This window comes from Saccopteryx leptura, chromosome 2 (assembly GCF_036850995.1).
Source record: "Saccopteryx leptura isolate mSacLep1 chromosome 2, mSacLep1_pri_phased_curated, whole genome shotgun sequence".
Classification (NCBI taxonomy): Eukaryota; Metazoa; Chordata; class Mammalia; order Chiroptera; family Emballonuridae; genus Saccopteryx; species Saccopteryx leptura.
The window spans coordinates 35,666,903-35,685,501 of record NC_089504.1 but is presented as its reverse complement, the minus strand read 5'-3'; the positions used below and the strand labels follow the sequence as shown (position 1 = coordinate 35,685,501).

The 18,599-nt window shown below is 36.1% G+C and overlaps 1 protein-coding gene across 3 annotated transcripts in view; it reads left to right on the top strand.

The window, feature by feature from the left end:
- The window catches only part of DCAF10 (DDB1 and CUL4 associated factor 10), a 55,126-nt gene that overhangs the window by 6,117 nt on the left and 30,410 nt on the right, over nucleotides 1-18,599 (top strand). For all 3 annotated transcript variants that reach the window (XM_066367614.1, XM_066367613.1, XM_066367615.1), the window contains exon 2: nucleotides 6,773-6,886. In XM_066367614.1, the coding sequence (XP_066223711.1) occupies nucleotides 6,773-6,886 (114 nt within the window). The remainder of the gene's footprint in view (nucleotides 1-6,772; nucleotides 6,887-18,599) is intronic.

The following is an 18,599-nucleotide window of genomic DNA, read 5'->3' as shown; positions in this document are numbered from 1 at the left end:
GCCAACTTTGCTCCAATGGAGCCTTGGCTGCAGGAGCGGAAGAGAGAGATAGAGTGAAAGGAGAAGGGGAAGGGTGGAGAAGCAGATGGACACTTCTCCTGTGTGCCCTGGCTGGGAATTGAACCCGGGACTTCCACACGCCGGGCTGACGCTCTACCACTGAGCCAACCGGCCAGGGCCAAATGTTTAACATTTTTTAATATCACACTTGACTATATGTAACATTTGCCTCATGCATGTTTTTTTAAACACAAGGAAAATATGCAAAATTTTACTTACAAGGCAATGTATTTCAAAAGATTATCATAGAGCAGGGATCGGGAAACTTTTTGGCTGAGAGAGCCATGAACGCCACATATTTTAAAATGTAATTCAGTGAGAGCCATACAATATGATTAACACTAAATACAAGTAAATATGTGCATTTTATGTAAGACCAACACTTTTAAAGTACAATAAGTCTCTGAATTCTTTTTAATAACGTTGTTCTGCTGTTGCTAACCATGATGAATAAAGTACTTCTTACCATTAATGTGACTTCTGGTGCTGCATGGTTTTGCTGATGGCTGTGTAGTCTGGTTGATATGTGGTGAAGTTAAGCTTCATGCAGACGTAGAGACTTCAATCTGTTAAACGTGATCATGGGTTGGTCTTAATGTTCTTTAGATGTGAGAAAGACTGCTCACATGCATACGTAGAGCCAAACATTGTCAGTACAGCAATACTCACACGCTGCAGTGTGTGGTATGTGACGGTAAGCGTGTTCCAAGTTTTGACAATCAGCTGGTCCGCGGGTTGAAGTTTTTTCATTTCTCCCCACTTGTGTTTGCTCGCCAACTCTGCTTGCTGTCGTGCAAGTCTTTCCAAATCTTCATTCAGTGACTTGAACTTATTCACCCACATGTCTGAGGCCTTCAGGTCAGCAGCTTGTAGCTCAGAATCTCTGACAGAGACACCAGGGATGTAACTCAGGTCAGCGCTGTCCACTGCACACTCGTGTGGATGGGTGATGAACTTAAAAAGACAAGTGCGCTCACAAAATTCTCCAAAGCATGCTTTGAATGACTGCAGGAGATTAGATGTGAAACCCGCTAGCTGCTGGAGATCAAGATGTTGAGCAGGGTCACTTGCTGTGCATGCATCTTTAAACTCTCCCAGTTTTTCAAAGTGTAGCAAACCACCTGTTTCAATGTCAGCGATGAAGAGTTCCAGCTTGTTTTCAAATGCAAACACTGTGTGTTGAAGGGATAAGACTATATTTCCAACGCCTTGCATTTTCACATTGAGCTGGTTCAGATGTTCAGTCATGGCCACGAGATAGTAGAACTTCAGGAGCCACTCAGTGTTAGGTAACTCAGGATACTTGACATTTTTCATTTTAAGAAATGTCTGGATTTTGCTCAGACAAACCGCAAAACAGCTGAGCACCTTCCCTCTTGACAACCAACGCACATTGCTGTGCAGAAGCAGACCAGGATAATTATTCTCAACTTCATCCAGCAGTGTTTTAAACTGGAGATCATTTAAAGCTCGGGCAACAGTAAAGTTGACCACCCGAATGACCAGCGACATCACCTCACCAAGTCGCTCGCCACACATCTGAGCACAAAGCGCCTCCTGATGTAGGATGCAGTGAAAACTTAGGATGGGTCTCTTTTCATGTTCACAAAGAAACGCTATGAATCTTCTGTTTTTCCCCACCATGCATGGAGCACCATCAGTACACACCGAAATAAGTTTATCCATCGGTAGATTTTTTCTTTAGCGGACTCAGTGAAAGACTTGAATAAATCCTCCCCTCTTGTTGTCTCTTTCATAGGCAAAACAGCAAGACTTTCCTCACGCAGTGTGTCACCAACAGCATACCTTGCAATCATGCTGAACTGGGATAAATGGCTTACGTCTGTTGACTCATCCAAAGCGAGAGAAAAGAATGGTGCTGCATTTATGTCCTTCACTTGTGTTGCCTCAATTTGATTTGCCATCATGATGGTACAATCGTGAACAGTTCTTGCCGACAGAGGCATATCTTTTATTCATTTGATTATCTTGTCTTTATCTGAAAAGTCAAAAAGTTCATTGGCAACATCAAGCATGAATGTTTTGGCATATTCCCCATCTGTGAATGGCTTTCCGTTTCTCACAATTGCTAAAGCACCAGCAAAGCTAGCCGAATTTCAGTCACCTTGTTGGGTCCAAACACGGAGTTGCTGCTGACTAGCTTGCACTCTGCACAGTAGCTCTTGACATGCTTTCTTCCTGCTGTCCCCCACTGGATATTTCGATGCAAATGTATGGTGTGTGTCGAAGTGCCGCTTTATATTTGACCGTTTCATCAATGCAATTTTATCATTGCATATTAGACACACTACAGAACCTGCTCTCTCCACAAAGGCGAATTCCTCTGTCCATTCCTGCTGAAAAGTACAATACTCCTCATTTTTTTTTTCTTTTAGCCATCTTCTTCGTCAAAAGGGTTTCTGCAATTAGCTAGTTGACTACTTGATTAAAAGGAGGGAAGTTTACTTCCTGACCTTACAATGACCCGTGTACGTTATGCATTATCCAATAAAAATTTGGTGTTATCCCGGAGGACAGCTGTGATTGTCTCCAGCCACCCACAACCATGAACATGAACGGCAGGAAATGAATGGATTGTAATATATGAGAATGGTTTATATTTTTAACGTTATTATTATTTTTTTATTAAAGATTTGTCTGCGAGCCAGGTGCAGCCATCACAAGAGCCACATCTGGCTCGTGAGCCATAGGTTTCCAACCCCTGTCATAGAGTATAGTTTCTCAGTACAATGTGATTGCTGTAAATGAATAACAATAAGATAACTAAAAAAACTCATGTATTCTCAAGTTAAGAAACACTTATAAATAACTCATGGGCCAAAAAAGAAATAACAATAGAAATTAGAAATATTTAGAACTAAATGATAAGGAAAGGACCACATGTCTCAAAACTTGTGAGATATATATAAGTAAAACTACTTCATAAGAAAATTACAGTCTTTAATAAATTGGAAAGGAAGACATGGAAAATTAATGAACTACATATCCATCTCAAGAAAAAGAATAATTATCTGAAAATAATAGCAAAGTAAATCTGAAGAAAGGAGAAGGAAGGAAATTCAATAACAAAAGGTAGAATTAGTGAAATTTTAAAAATTGCACAATACTACCCAACTAAGAAAAATTTGTATTTGAAAAGACAAAATTGAGAAATACTCACTGATTGAGAGAATGCCCAAATAAACAATATTAAGAATGAAAAGAGGGGTATAACTTCAGATGCAAAAGATAGAGATTGTAGCTTTCCTGAAGTAGCAAAGCAGATGATTTGGACCAACCCTCTGGGCATAATTTTTAAACTAGAGATATAAAATATTTAATGTAAGATATAAAAACCTTATTTGGAAGGCTTTGAAGAATTGAGACAATGAGGAAATTGCAGAGCCAAGATCTATAAAAAGAGGAAGCCAGAGATGTGAGTTCACTATTTTAGCCACATAAATCTAGCAATATGGTAGAAATGAAAGGTTAATTTGACATTAGAAAATAAATTAATGTAAATCACTATATTAACATCTTAAAGGAAAAATAGAAGATACCGTATTTCCCTGTGTATAAGACTCACCCGTGTCTAAGACACACCTTAATTTTGGGGCCCGAAATTTGGAAAAAAGACAAGCATGAAAAAGTGGCAAATGCAAGTAAAAAATCTACAATGAGTGCAAAAATAAGAGCGAAAAAGTGGAAAATGTGAGTAAAAAAATCTACAACCACTGTATAAGGCACACCCAGTTTTAGACCCCAAAGTTTTTGGAAAAAGGTGCATCTTATACATGGGAAAATATGGTATGTTGGAAAGTGTATCATACAATTTAACATACTAATGAAGATAGAAGCTTAGCATATGGTGGTGCAGTGGATAGAGCTGAGGTCCCAGGCTCGAAACCCTGAGCTCACCAGCTTGAGTGCAGGCTCATCAGCTTGAGCACATGGTTGCCACCTTGAGAGTGGGATCATCGACATAATCCCAGGTTGCTGGCTTGAGCAAGGTGTCACTGGCTCGGCTTGAGCCCCCTGGTCAAGGTGCATATGAGAAACAATCAATGAACAACTAAAGTGACACAACTACCAGTTGATGCTTCTCATCTGTCCCTTGTTTCTCTCTGTCTCTATCTGTGCGTCTGTCTCTATCTCTTGCAAAAAGAAAACAACAACAAAAAGAAACTTTGCATATTTGTTGTAGGAGAGAATTTCCTTAACCCAAACAATAGGAATATGGTAGCAACAACAAAAACCTCTACTGCAAACATTGCACTTAATGATGAAATGGTGACTATATTCTTGAAGATCAGGAACAAGACAAGAGTGCCTGCTATATTAACATTTCTATTGAACATTGTACTGAAAGTCCTAGCCAGTCAACAGTAAAAAAGGTATTAAAAAAGAAAAAAGCAATTGTTTGTAGATGATATGATTATCAACAAAGGAAAACTAAAATACCTACAGATAAAGTATTAAAATAGCAATATTGATGGTTATATACTTTAATAATCAGTTGCATTTCTGTACACCAGCAACAAACCAAGCACAATATTAAAAAGAACATCTAAAAAATTATCAAAAAAATGTCAAGTACCAAGGAATAAATTTAACAAAAGTTAGGTACGGATGGAGAAACTCCAGGGTAAATGGATCTGTACCATATTCATGTATTAGAAGACTCCATATTGAAAAAATGTCAATTCTGTGCAAACTTTTCTATAGAGTTATAACAATCTCAAAACCACATCTGGCTTTGTGGCTTTGTGTGCGTGTGTATATGTGCACGTGCACACATGCATAACTTGATAAATTGATTCTGAATGTATAAGGATGTTCAAAGGTCCAAAAATTGCTAAGATACTCTTGCTAAGAAAATCATGCCTGACCAGGCAGTGGTGCGGTGGATAGAGCATCAGCCTGGGATGCTGAGGCCCCAGCTTTGAAACCCCAAAGTTGTTGGCTTGAGTGTGGGCTCACCAACTTGAGTGCAGCATCGCCAGCTTGAGCATGGGATCATAGACATGACCCTATAGTAGCTGGCTTGAGCTCAAGGGTCGCTGGCTTGAGCAAGGGGTCACTGGCTCTGCTGGAGCTCCCCAGTCAAGGCACATATGAGAAGCAATCAGTGAACAACTCTAAAGGTGCTACAACTATGAGTTGATGCTTCTCTCTCTCCTTTTATGTCTGTCTGGCTGTTGTCTCTCTCACTTAAATCTTAAATATGTGGAAAAAGTATGCATATTACTAATGGAATAATACAATATTGTTTGATATAAATTTTATGAAATTAATTTTTAAAGTCAGTGCATCCCAATAAAAATACCAGTAAGATGTCTTAATAGGACCTGACATGCTATATCTAAAGTTCATTTGGAAGAGAAAGCATATTATTAGCCCCCCTGAAAAATGTTTATAAAACAATGAGGGTATCTTGCCCTACTACTTTTAGAAATTAAAATAGTGTGGTGGTGTTGCATAGAATAGAATATATTGGGGACCACTGTACAGTATACCAGGTCTTTTTCAGTGCATTCTAATAGATACTGATAAAGAAATATACAATTTTGTTGTATAGGATTTCCCCCTCTAAGTTGCCTCACTTATGCCTGTTTTGTCCAACCAGCTTTTCTCATTAAAAAATACGTTTTGGAGTTCTTTTCTATCTTATACATATACAACTATCCCTTTCTTTTCAAAAGTTGCACCACATTGCAAAGTACAGTGGTCCCTTGTCTATTGCAGGGGTTAGGTTCCAGAATCCCCCCGCGATAGGCAAAAATCCACAAAGTAGCAACCTTATATTTATTTTACTATTTATATATATTTTAAGGCTCCCCACACACTTATAAACCTTCCCCACACTCTTAAAAACCTTTCCCGTACTCTTATAAACACTTCCTATACTCTTAAACACTTTCTATACTCTTAAACCCACGTAATTTTAACATAAAATTTTATATGGGTACTTATCAGTGAATATAATACAATTTGAATGATGAAGATGATGATGAATTAGCTGTGCAGTACTGATGACGATGAAGGTAATGATGAGATGAATGTACTGCACAACCAAGAAGAGCAGTACAGCTCTTCTGAAGACTTTTAGGCTAGAAAATGCTTATTTTACCACAAAAATAATTAAAATAATAAATATTATATATAAAAATACCTATATACCGCAAAATCCCGCAATACAGCAAAAAATCCACAATACAAAATTAGATATATATGTATATATTTAAAAATCTGCGATACAGTGAGACCGCAAAAAGTGAACTGTGATATGGCAAGGGATGACTGTATTATGTACGATAGCTTATATAATCAACCATTCCTTCTTTCATATTCATTTAGGTTTCTTTTAATTTCTCCTTACAATAAAGCATATATTCTTTGTATTTATGAATGATTATATCTCTAGATTAAATTCCCAGAAAAATGCTGAGTCAAAAGGTATGCGTATTTGAAATTTTGGTGGATACTGGTATTCTCTGAGCATAAACTAGACCAGTTTATACTCTACCATAATGTACGACAGTGCTATTGTCTACTGTTGCCAATAGTGGATAGTATCAGTATTTTAAATATTTGCTACTAACATGGACAAAAAGAAGTTATTCACTTACAGTTTGTGTAATTATAAATAAATGAGTATAAGTAACCAGAGAATGCTAGAAAACTAAACAAGAAATGTGTCATTTGCTTTCAGGTCGGTGCTGACAGTTGCTTGTGAACAGACTGAAGTTCTGCTTTTTGACCCTATATCATCAAAGCACATAAAAACACTTTCTGAAGCTCATGAAGACTGTGTCAATAATATCAGGTTAGTATTATAGTGAAAAAGTGAACTTTTATTAGTGTGACCCCAAATATTCTGTTTTGCAATTTTGTGAAAATGTATAATGCCATGTCCAGCAATGCTAGATGATATACATTTGTGAATTGTGAATCTTACCCTTTGTGAAACATATTCCTTTAAGTACAAAACTACCATTAACTATTTTGGATTGGAATCTGTCTGAAATGCATTTTTCATTTCCACATGATTTTCTATTTTTCTTTATATTAGGGTCATCATTATGAACTTCAGCCAGTACTGTGTAGAATTATGGCAGTCCTCTAAGTTAGCCTGTCTCACCACCCCCACACCCCATTCAAACTATTGAGGGGAGAAAGCACTTATGCACAGAGTTTACAGCATGGTTGGAAGCTCCTTAAATTCTCAATAATATGGGAAGTAGGTAATAGTTGAACAGCTTGGTGGATTAATATGCAGTCATTAAAATGATAGTCACATAGACTACATATCAACATAGACAAATGCTTGGGATAATATAGATTAAAATAATGATAAAAATTTCACAAATATGACATAATGCAGAAGAAAAAAGATTAGGAGGAAAAATTTTAAAATGCTAACAGTGGATGATTTAGAATGGATGGATGATGAGTAATTTACTATTTTTTAAACTTTATGTAAAGAGATTATATTATTTTTATAATGATTACTTTTAATTTTCAAGAAAAAGAGAAATGTGGAAATTTTAGTTAAGATGACATGCTGAGGTTTAATGTAATAGACATAGAACAAAACATTAAATAGCACAAAAGATATGCCCAGGCTGTGAAACAACAGTAAACATTTGTGGGCCAGAAATTGAACACAGACACAAGCTGCTAGCAGGGTTTAAACCACAAGCCTGCTGAGTTTCAGTCTGGCACTGACAAGCAGTTGTTTTGTTCCTGTCAGGAATCAAAAGTGCTCAAATGCTTCATGTGAGGCAGAAAAAAGAACATGAAGAAACATAAATATGAAGCCAAGGGTTTGATTGGACTGTCTGTCCTATGTGTGAATGGACGAAAAAAGGAAAAAGCTGTTAACTACCCAGGATAATAGGTTTTAGCTGATAAAGACACAGACTCATGACCAGGAATTGATGAAGCCATTACTGAGTCAGTGATTGAATGTTTATGTGTGATAGCTCCAGTATCATCATGAAACTGGAGGCCTTAATGTCGTTATAAGGTCAGGTTGTGGATTAGGGGTCCAAAAGTCCAAGTGGGGGCAACTATAAACCATTAAATAGGAAGAGAGAGAGAGGGAAAAAAAAATTAAAAATCTTTCCTACTCATCATGAGCTAACAACAAAAGTTCTAAAACTCATGAAGACACCTGATATGTCATAACAAAATCAGTGACTAGAACAGACATTTTTTTCTGGATGAAGTTAATTTTATGGAGTACTCCAACAAAGACTTTATTTTTAAAAATAAATTATTTTATTTATTTTTTTTTTGACTAGGTAATACATGCACGTGGTACAAAATTCAAAGGTACAAAAGGGTAAAGAGTGAAAAGTAAGTCTATCTCTCACCTCTGTCCCCTAGCCACCCAGTTCTCCTCCCCAGAGGCAACCACTATTACCAATTTCTTGCTATCTTTTCTGAGATAGTTTGTGCATGTACAAACATATACTCACACATACATACACACTTTTATATAAATGGTAGCATTCTATACATACTATTATGTACCTTGGCTTTTTCACTTCATAATATATTTAGAAATTATTCCATATTAATATCCATGGGATGATCTTATTCTTTTTAACGGCTGCATAGTATTCCATTGACTAGAAGAAACTTAAAGGCTTTTTTTAGGATGCTCAAATAAGTAAGGGGTGCTTTCCATTTAAAGAGAGCTTAAAAATTATGAAACAACAAGAACAGGTTAATGTGGAAATAGACCAACTAGAACTCTTTGAAATTAAAAATGCAATCAGTGTATAAAAAACTCAGTAGATGGGATAAATTTACCCTATATACTATTGATAACAGACTTAATGAGCTGGAAAATAATACTAAAAAATTCACCTAGAACACAGGAATAAAGATATAAATAAGAAAGGGCAGTTAAAAGATATAGAAGATTAATTGAGAGACTCTAACATATGTATAAGAGTTACAAAAAAAAAAAAAAGATGCCGAGATTAGTGGAGAACTAAGTTTTGAAGACACAGAGGGATACAGGGGCTGAGAATTCTTACACCAACACCTGAGTCCCTCCATCAACAGTAACCTCTAGAATGACAAGTAGGTTAAAAAAAAATCGCTGTTCTAGACAAGTTGTGGTAAAACTAATATCAAAGATAAAAAGACAGTCTTAGAAACCATCAAAGTTAGAAGCCAGATGACATACAGAGGTATGATAATTAAACTAACAGCAGGTTCCTCATAAGTACAGTTGACGCTAGGAGAAAATGGAATAATATCTTAAAATACTAAGGCAATACTATATCATATCCAAGTAAACTGTTATTTTAGAATGAAGAATTTTAATTAGGCAAAATGATAAATGTTATTAATTATTAATAGCAGAAAGATATTTTAGGTTTTTTTTAGAGGGGGTGCATTTAAAACAGTAAAAATTAAAATTATAGATTAGCACTATCTAATAAAATTGTAATTCTGGCCACATACATAATTTAAATTTTTCCAGTCACATTAAAAAAGAGACATTTGAAATTCATTTTTAGTAATATATTTTATGTGACTCTGCATATCCAATATATAAATATTATTTCAGCATGTAATAAATATAAAATTTATTGAGACATTTTACTTGCATTTTTTCATGCTAAATCCTCAAAATCCCTACAGATTTTTTTTCTTTTTAGCGAGAGAGAGAGAGATAGAGAGATAGCCAGGGACAGATAGACAGGAAGGGAGAGCAATGAGAAGCATCAACTCATAGTTGTAGCCCTTTAGTTGTTCATTGATTGCTTTCTCAGACGTGCCTTGATTGGTGGGGGTGGAGGGGTAGAGGGTGGCTCCAGCCAAGCCTGTGACCCCTTGCTCATGCCAGGGACCCTCGGCTTCAAACCAGCGACCTTTATGCTCAAGCCAGCAATCATGGGGTCATGTCTATGATCCTACGCATAAGCCGGCAACCCTCATTCAAGCTTGTGAGCCTGCACTTAAGCCATGTGAGCCCATGCTCAAACTGGTGACCTTGAGGTTTCGAACCTGTGTCTTCAGTGTCCCAGGCCGACAGTCTTTCAGCTGCGCCACCACCTGGTCAGGCTCCAGTACAAATTTTACACTTAGAGCACATCTCACTTCAGACTGGCCACATGTGGCTAATGGCTACCAAATTGGACAATGTAGTTTTAGAGAGTAGCAAAAAATAGGTTGTATGTATAAGAGAGTTTTGTTCGGTGGGAAGGTATAACATGTTAAGGTTTGTCATATTCAAGAGAAGATAGAAATATAAATTAATTTCAGACTTTCAGAACAATGTATAATAAGTACAATAAAAAAACTAAACTAAAAGTAACTAAAATCATAGAAATTTAGTTTATAGCTTCCAGACCAGCAGAAGCAGGGCAAAAGAGAATATTGAAAACTTGATCAGTTCAGTAGAAGACAGGAAAGCTTTAAAAAGTTAAAAAATTAATTTAAAAAGTGAAGGAAAAGAATGATAAATAGAAAATAAGAGGTAAAAATAGTTCCAAATAAGACACAGAGATAGCAATTTGAATGAAAAACAGAATCATTTGTATATTTTTTATAGAGATACCAATAATAAGGCTATCCAGAAATGGACAAAGAAAACTTATGTAGGTTTATCATTATTGGACAGATGCAAGACCAAAGTTTTTAATAAGGATAAAATGCAACAGTATACATTTAAACAGGAAAAACCCACCAAGAAGATACATAATTATGAACTTGTATGCAACTTGAAAAGTTCTAAGCAAAGGTGGAATAATGAATTTTAAGTCTATAATCATAGTGAGAGATTTTAATACAGCTTCATCCAAAACTAGTAAATCAGCAGATAAAGATAAAAATTAGGCTATAGAAAATGCTGGATAAAACTTTTAATGTATAGTTGAGCTGATAAGAAAGAAATTCTAGGGGCTAAAATGAAGTAGAAGCAAAAATGCAAGGAAGTAAACAGATATTCAAGCTGTCTTTTACCACGGATGCATTGGCCAAATGCTGGTGACCTTGAGCTTCTGTTTTGACATGTATGAGGAGTACAGTGGACAGGAGAGTTAATTCTTCAAAGTTGAAGATGAGGAGTCTAGTAGAAAACTGCAGAAGGGTGGGACTCCAAAGGATTATATTTTTAGCATAAAGGTGATCTAGACATAAATCACCTTGTTTATTTAAAATGTGGCATTAGATAGGAGGGTGTCAGAAAAATCTTTGTGAACTTCTAACCACAAGCCAGTTTTCATGCATGTGTGGGGCCTAAAATCACACTATTATATGGTCCAAAAACAAATGCAAATCTCTGGGGGAGAAAACTCAGTCTCATAAAGAAGTCAGCTGTTCCCAAATTAGTCTATACAGTCAGTGCAGTTTTAATCAAAATATCAACTGTTTTTTAAACTTGATTTTAAAATTCATATTGAACAGCAAAGTGCCAAGAATATCTGAGACTATTTTGAGGAAGACTAAGATGGTAGGAGTACTCGCCTCTCTAGATGTCTATCAAACATAGTGTTAGGACAAGGATAGATTAGGTGACCAATGGAATGGAATGGAGCTTCCAGAAATTTGACACACGACAACAGGGCCATTATAAGTTCATGTGGGGGTGGAAGGGTGGAAAACAGAGAATTGGTTATGTATATAAAAATAAAATTAAATTAAATTTTGATCTCATAACTAAAAGTAACTGCCATTTAAAGACCTAATTATGAAAGTAAAACTTGAAAGCTTTATAAGAAATACAGAATACATTCTAAGAATTTTTAAGACACAAAAAACATAAACCATTGAGGTTTAATAAGTTCAACTGCTTTAAAATTTAAGACTTCATTGTAACCAAAGACATAGGAATGTGAAAAGATAAGCTGTAGGCTGGTGGGAGAAGATACTTTCAATGCACATAACTAAAAAATGGATTAATATCCAGAAACAAAATAAGCAGAGAATCACGTAAGAGAAACTTCAATGAGCAATTAATATGGAAAGATTCTCAAGCTTACCTGTTATCATGGAAATGTAAATAAAAATAACAATGAAAAATTACTAAGTATTGACAAAAATGTTGAGAAATAGAAACTCTTAGCTATTATTGATGGAATAAAATTGGTAAAATTATTTTGAAGAGCAGTTTAGCAACATCTAGTTGAAGATCAATATTTTAAAAATAATTAAAGCACATGTGAGCAAGGAGATACATTAAGAAGATTTATTATAGCATCATTTGTATTAGAAGTTGGAAATAAATCTCCAAGAGAGAGATAAGTTCTGATATACAATGGAATACTATACATCAGTTAATATAAATGAACTAGAAGAATTAGCATCTGAGATATATCTCAGAAATTCAAGGTTGAGCCAGAAAAGCAAATTGTAAAATGAGCTGTTCAGTGTGATACCATTTATATAAAGTTTGAACATATACGAACACAAGCTTGATGAGGGCATGTATTTGTCTGTTTGTTCTCTGCTTTATCCCCAGCACCTAGAACTGTGCATAGCACACAGTAGGTGCTTATTAAGTATTTAAAGAATAGAGTACAAACCATTATCAATTGTTTATACTTACATACTTAAGAATTCATGGTATTAAAAACTTGCATGGGAAGTGACAAACAAATTTTGGATAGTGGTTCCCTCTGGAGAGGGAGGGAGGGGAATGGGATTGGGGAGGGATATACAGGGTATTTCAACTGTTTGTAATGTTTTTAAAAATCTGAATGATACAAAATGTTAAAATTTGATAAAGCTGGGTGGTGGGTATCACAGGTGTTTGTTATATTCTTCATAATTTTCTGTTTTTAATATTTTACAATTTAAAAATTTGTTACCTCAAAAAGAAAAGATATATGTCAAGTTGTTTCCCCTACTCAAAATGACCTCTGACTAATCTTCAGTTAGAATTTGTGTTACTTATCATCATCAGCTCTCATTTGCTGCTATCAGTTTGCCTGTCCTAGTACCCCACACCTACAGATTTGAAGTTTCTTCTTATCTGTTGGTTAAGAAATGAAATTTTGGGGCTTTCTTAGTAGTATATATACCTTAAGAGTTTGGGGTAAGAATCTGAGGAGTTCCTGGCATGAGCATAAGTGTGTGTTAGTTAATAATACTAACTTCCATTTTTGGAGTGTTTACTGGGTGCCAAACCTTTTGTGAGCACTTTTCGTACATACTGTTATTGAGTCCTCATAGTATCCTCTTGTGAGATAAGATACTATACCCATTTAAGGAAATGAAGAAACTGCAACTGAGATCAAGAGACTTGTCCGGGTTCTTATATATAGTAAGTGGTAAAGCTGGAATTTGTACTCAGTTCCTTCAGGCCACCTCACTGTACTGTTCAGAAATGTGGGCATGCACTTCCTGGTTTGGCGCTGGATAGTCATTTTGCACATACTTAGTGATGTCTTTCGGTTCATTTAGTAGTTTTGAGGTTTGCTTATGTTGTAAAATAAAAATGTTGACAGTTGTGGAGAGTATTTTCTGTTGCTTCATATTTAGAGAAAGTAAGGGGGAAAGTGTGTAATTAAAAATTTTAAGCCTATTATACAGGCTTACTTATCATTCATGAAGATTCTGTATATAGATTTGAGTTCTCCCCAGTTTTGTGGTTACAGAGGGAACTAAAGTTATAAGAATATTTACTTAGTGATATTGCAGTTAAAAAACTAGTACCCATTTAAAATATCCCAGAATCCACTTTTCCCTCCCACTGTCTGTGTTGGTCTTCTCCTGGTTGTTATATTTCAACAATACATACTGTAAATGCAGTGCTTGTTCCTGGGGACATGAAATTTCTTGTCTTGCAAGGGATGTAGAATTTCACAAAACTCTGAGAGTGATGTTATAGAATTGATCCATTACATAAAAAATTATTGGAAAATGGGGATTTGATAGAGTTAGACTAGTTATCGGTTAGAGAAAAGAAAATGACAGAAATGGTGACATGATGGATACTTTGAAAAATTATGTATCTCTCAGAACTAAGGAAAGCCCCTTGGGAAAATGGGTAAAGCTCTTGACTATTATACAGAAAATAACCTTCTTTTTAAAAAATAATTTTTATTTTTCAATTACAGTTGCTGTACAGTATTATATTAGTTTCAGGTGTACAACCCAGTGCTTAGACATTATGTAACTTACTAAGTGATCATCCTGATAAGTCTTGTACTCATCTGAGAAAATGACCCTCTTTTTGATTATAGTACAAACTCAAGTATGAAGTAAGGATGTAATATTCTTTTGTCCTAATTTCATTGAAATGGTTATGCATAAAACCCAAACATTTAATTTATTCTTGTTCTGAGAATTTTCATGTAGTTAAATAAATGTAAGAAAGGCTTATTTTCATGAGTTTTAGTTCTTTTTAGATAAATACTCAACACTTTCTTTACCTTGTACAATGACATGTTGGTACCCATTTTAAAAAAATTCAATTTCAATTGCTGTTATCCTTTACCAGTTATTTTCTGATAATGAAGACTTCAATTTATCTGGATGTCAATTTATCCAGAGCTATTATAGTTCTATTTTGGGGTTTGATGGGAACATACAGAGAGGTTCTATAATTCAGACACTCATAGATTTCAAGTGTGTGAAGGAGTGTCTCCTGTTTATTAGGGACTATGGACTTAAAACATATTACAATTATTAACTGATTAGGCTAGACTGAGTTTTAATTTGAGAGAATTGGACCAGATCTCCAGGAACTTGTATAAAACTTCACATTCTCTGCATCTGCTTACTTTGGAATAAAAACTGTCAGTGCTTTAACTGGTCTTTTAGTTTACATTCTTAATTTTGAATAATTCACTCTCTTTGCCAATGATTCTCTAAACCAAGATTTTTAACAGGTAATATTTTGTGGCAAAAAAAAATGAGAAAACTAAAGTCAAAGTATTAAATTTTTCATTAAGGTAAATTTCTCCAATTCTAAATTATTAATTAGCTTTTGTTTTGAGATTATATTCTTTCTACATTATTGGTATCAAAATATGCTTTCATGTAACAGTGCTAATTTTTTTTGTTAGCCTTATAGACAAAAATTTAAACCTGATCCTCCACTTTGTTTTATTTTTTATGAAAATCTAAGAGTTTTGGAATCTGGCCACCTGAGAGTGCTCTCTGAAATTCTTAATCATGTCACTCTCTTGCCTTAAACCCTTCAGGGTAGATGACTGTGGCCTACAACAGTATAATCCCACTGGGGTTTTCAATCCATATGTGCATTAAGTATGTTCTATAAACTAAAAAAAATACCTTATATTTTTTCCCTAAAATTTCAAATGTATGAAGATGCTCTTGTGATGATTGTCAATTTATTTTAAAAGTTTAACTGACTTTCAGTAGCCTTTTGTCGTTGTGTATTTTGCAGTTATGTAATTCCTGTCATTGGTGTAAGTCATTAAAAAGCCTCATCAGAAAAGGTGAAACTATAAGGGGAACAATGGATTTGATAATATAATTAAAACTTTGATATAGTAAGAAAACATATAAACCACATTGAAAGAGAGAAATATAGCCTGACCAGGCGGTGGCACAGTGGATAGAGCATCAGACTGGGATGCCGAGGACCCACGTTCGAGACCCCAAGGTCGTCAGCTTGAGCGCGAGCTCATCTGGTTTGAGCAAAAGTTCATGAGCTTGGACCCAAGGTCGCTGGCTTGAGCAAGGGGTTACTTGGTCTGCTGAAGGCCCGTGGTCAAGGCACATATGAGAAAGCAATCAGTGAACAACTAAGGTGTCACAATGCGCAATGAAAAACTAATGATTGATGCTTCTCATCTCTCCATTCCTGTCTGTCTGTCCCTGTCTACCCCTCTCTCTGACTCTCTCTCTGTCTCCATATAAAAGAAAGAAAGATAGAAATATATATATGGAAAATATATTTAACACACAGTATTTGAAAATCTGAGGTATATAATTGTTAGTATAAAGATACTTTATAACTCAATATAAAAATAATACTACAGGGCCTGACAAATGGGACGCTGAGATCCTAGGTTCCAAACCCGAGGTCCCCGGCTTGAGCTTGGATTTATCCTCTTGAGCACAGGCTCGCCAGCTTGAGCTTGGGATCGCTGACTTTAGCGTGGGATCATCAGAATAATCCCATGGTCTCTGGCTTGAGCCCAAGGGTTGCTGGCTTGAAGCCCAAGGTTGCTGGCTTGAGTTCAAGGTCTCTGGCTTGAGGAAGGGGTCACTGCCTGGGCTTGAGCCACCTCCCCTCCCCCATCAAGGCACGTATGAGAAGCAGTCAATGAACAACTAAAGTGATGCAACCACAAATTGAAGCTTCTCATCTCTCTCCCTGTCTCTCTCTCTTAAATAATAATAATGATAATAATAATAATAATAATGCTGCAAAAGGAAAATATGTAAGGAACACGAGTAGTAATTCACAAAAGAAATAAAATCTTCCAGTTAATGTGAAAAAAGTTCATCTTTACTAAAAATAAAAATTTCAACTAGCCTGACCTGTGGTGGCACAGTGGATAGAGCGTCAACCTGGAATGCTGAGGTCGCAGATTCGAAACCCTGGTCTTGCTGGGTCAATGTACATACACAAGCAACCAATGAACAACTAAAATAAAGAAGCAAGTAGGAGTTGATACTTCTCACTACCTCATCTGTAAAATCAATAAATAAAAATCTTTAAAAAAATAACAAAAACAAAAATTTCAACTAAAACTAGGTGTTTTATTTTCAGTTCTTAGCAGAATTAAAAAATATCTGTGTGGCAAGGGTTTGGAATTATGGACACTGTCCTGATAACTGCTGTTGGAACTATAAATACTGATATGTTCTTTGAGGATAATTTGGCTATTTGTATCAAAAGCCTTACATTTTTAAAATCCCATTTTTTAATTAGCAATATAATTTTCTAGGAATGTACTTAGAAAAATAACTGGGGATGTGACTAATGTTCGGCTGTAAGGATGTTCATCATAGCATTTTATAGTAGTAAAAAATTGGGCCTGACCAGGCGATGGCACAGTGGATAGAGCGTCGGACTGAGATGTGGAGGACCCAGGTTTGAGACCCGAGGCTGCCAGCTTGAGTGCGGGCTCACCTGTTTTGAGCAAGGCTCACCAGCCCAAGGTTGCTGGCTCGAGCAAGGGGTCACTCGGTCTTCTGTAGCCCCCCGGTCGAGGCACATATGGGAAATCAATCAATGAACAACTAAGGAGCCACAACGAAGAATTGATGTTTCTCATCTCTCTTCTTTCTTATCTGTCTGTTCCTATCTGTCCCTCTCTCTGACTCTGTCTGTCTCTGTCACCAAAAAAAAAAAAAAAAAAAAAATTGGAAGAACTGCCTGACCAGGCGGTGATGCAGTGAATAGAGCATCGGACTGGGATGTGGAGGACCCAGGTTCAAAATTCCGAGGTCGTCAGCTTGAGCATGGGCTCATCTGGTTTGAGCAAGACTCACCAGCTTGAGCCTAAGGTCACTGGTATGGGCAAGGGGTCACTCAGTCTGCTGTAGCCTCCCACCCCCTGTCAAGGCACATATGAGAAAGCAATCAATGAACAACTAAGGTGCCACAACGAAGAATTTATGCTTCTTATCTTTCTCCCTTCCTGTCTGTCTGTCCCTATCTGTCCCTCTCTCTGTCTCTATCACACACACACACACACACACACACACAATTGGAAGAACTCTAAACATCCAACAATTGCATATTAGTTTTAAAAAGAAAAAAGATTATGGTTCATTCATACAGTGAATGCTGCCATTAGGAATGATTTTGTCAATAAAAATTTATGACATGACAAAATATGACATAATACTAGGTTTGACATACAGGAACAGCAGTTATTTTTGGTGGTAGATATTTTCCTCCATTAAAAATTATTTTCAATGGGCATGTATTTATAATCAAGAAATAATTATTGGGACTCATTATAGAATATATCTATGATGTCGTCTCTACTTTTTCATACATAGCACTCCTAGCAGCCTCTCAGAGTACACCTCAGGAATTCATTACATGCCTCTGTGGGAGTTCTTGCTTTTTTTTTTTATTTTTTTATGTGAGAGATGTGAGACACTCCCACATGTGGCTGGACCAGAATCCACCCAGCAACCCTCATCTAGAGTCAATGCTTGAATTAACCGACCTATCCCCAGTGCCTGAGGCCGATGCTCATACCAGTCGAACCACTGGCTACAAGAGGGGAATAGAGAGAGAAGGGGGAGATGGAGGGGAAGAGAGGCAAATGGTCGCTTCTTATGTGTGCCCTCACCGGGGATCAAACCTGGGACATCCATGCACTGGGCCGGCACTCTATCCTCTGAGCAAACCTGCCAGGGCCAGTGCTCATCTTTAAAGTCAGTTCAAATGATACCACCATGAAGTCTTTCATAACCACTTTCTTTTCTTTGCTTATTTCATATAATTATCTTGTATGGTTTTTTTAAATATGTATTTATGTCTTTTCTACCAGACAATAAACTCCTTTCTTGTTCACTCATTTAATAAACATTTGTGAGTTCTTAATATGTGCGGGCTTTATATGTGTCGGGTATTG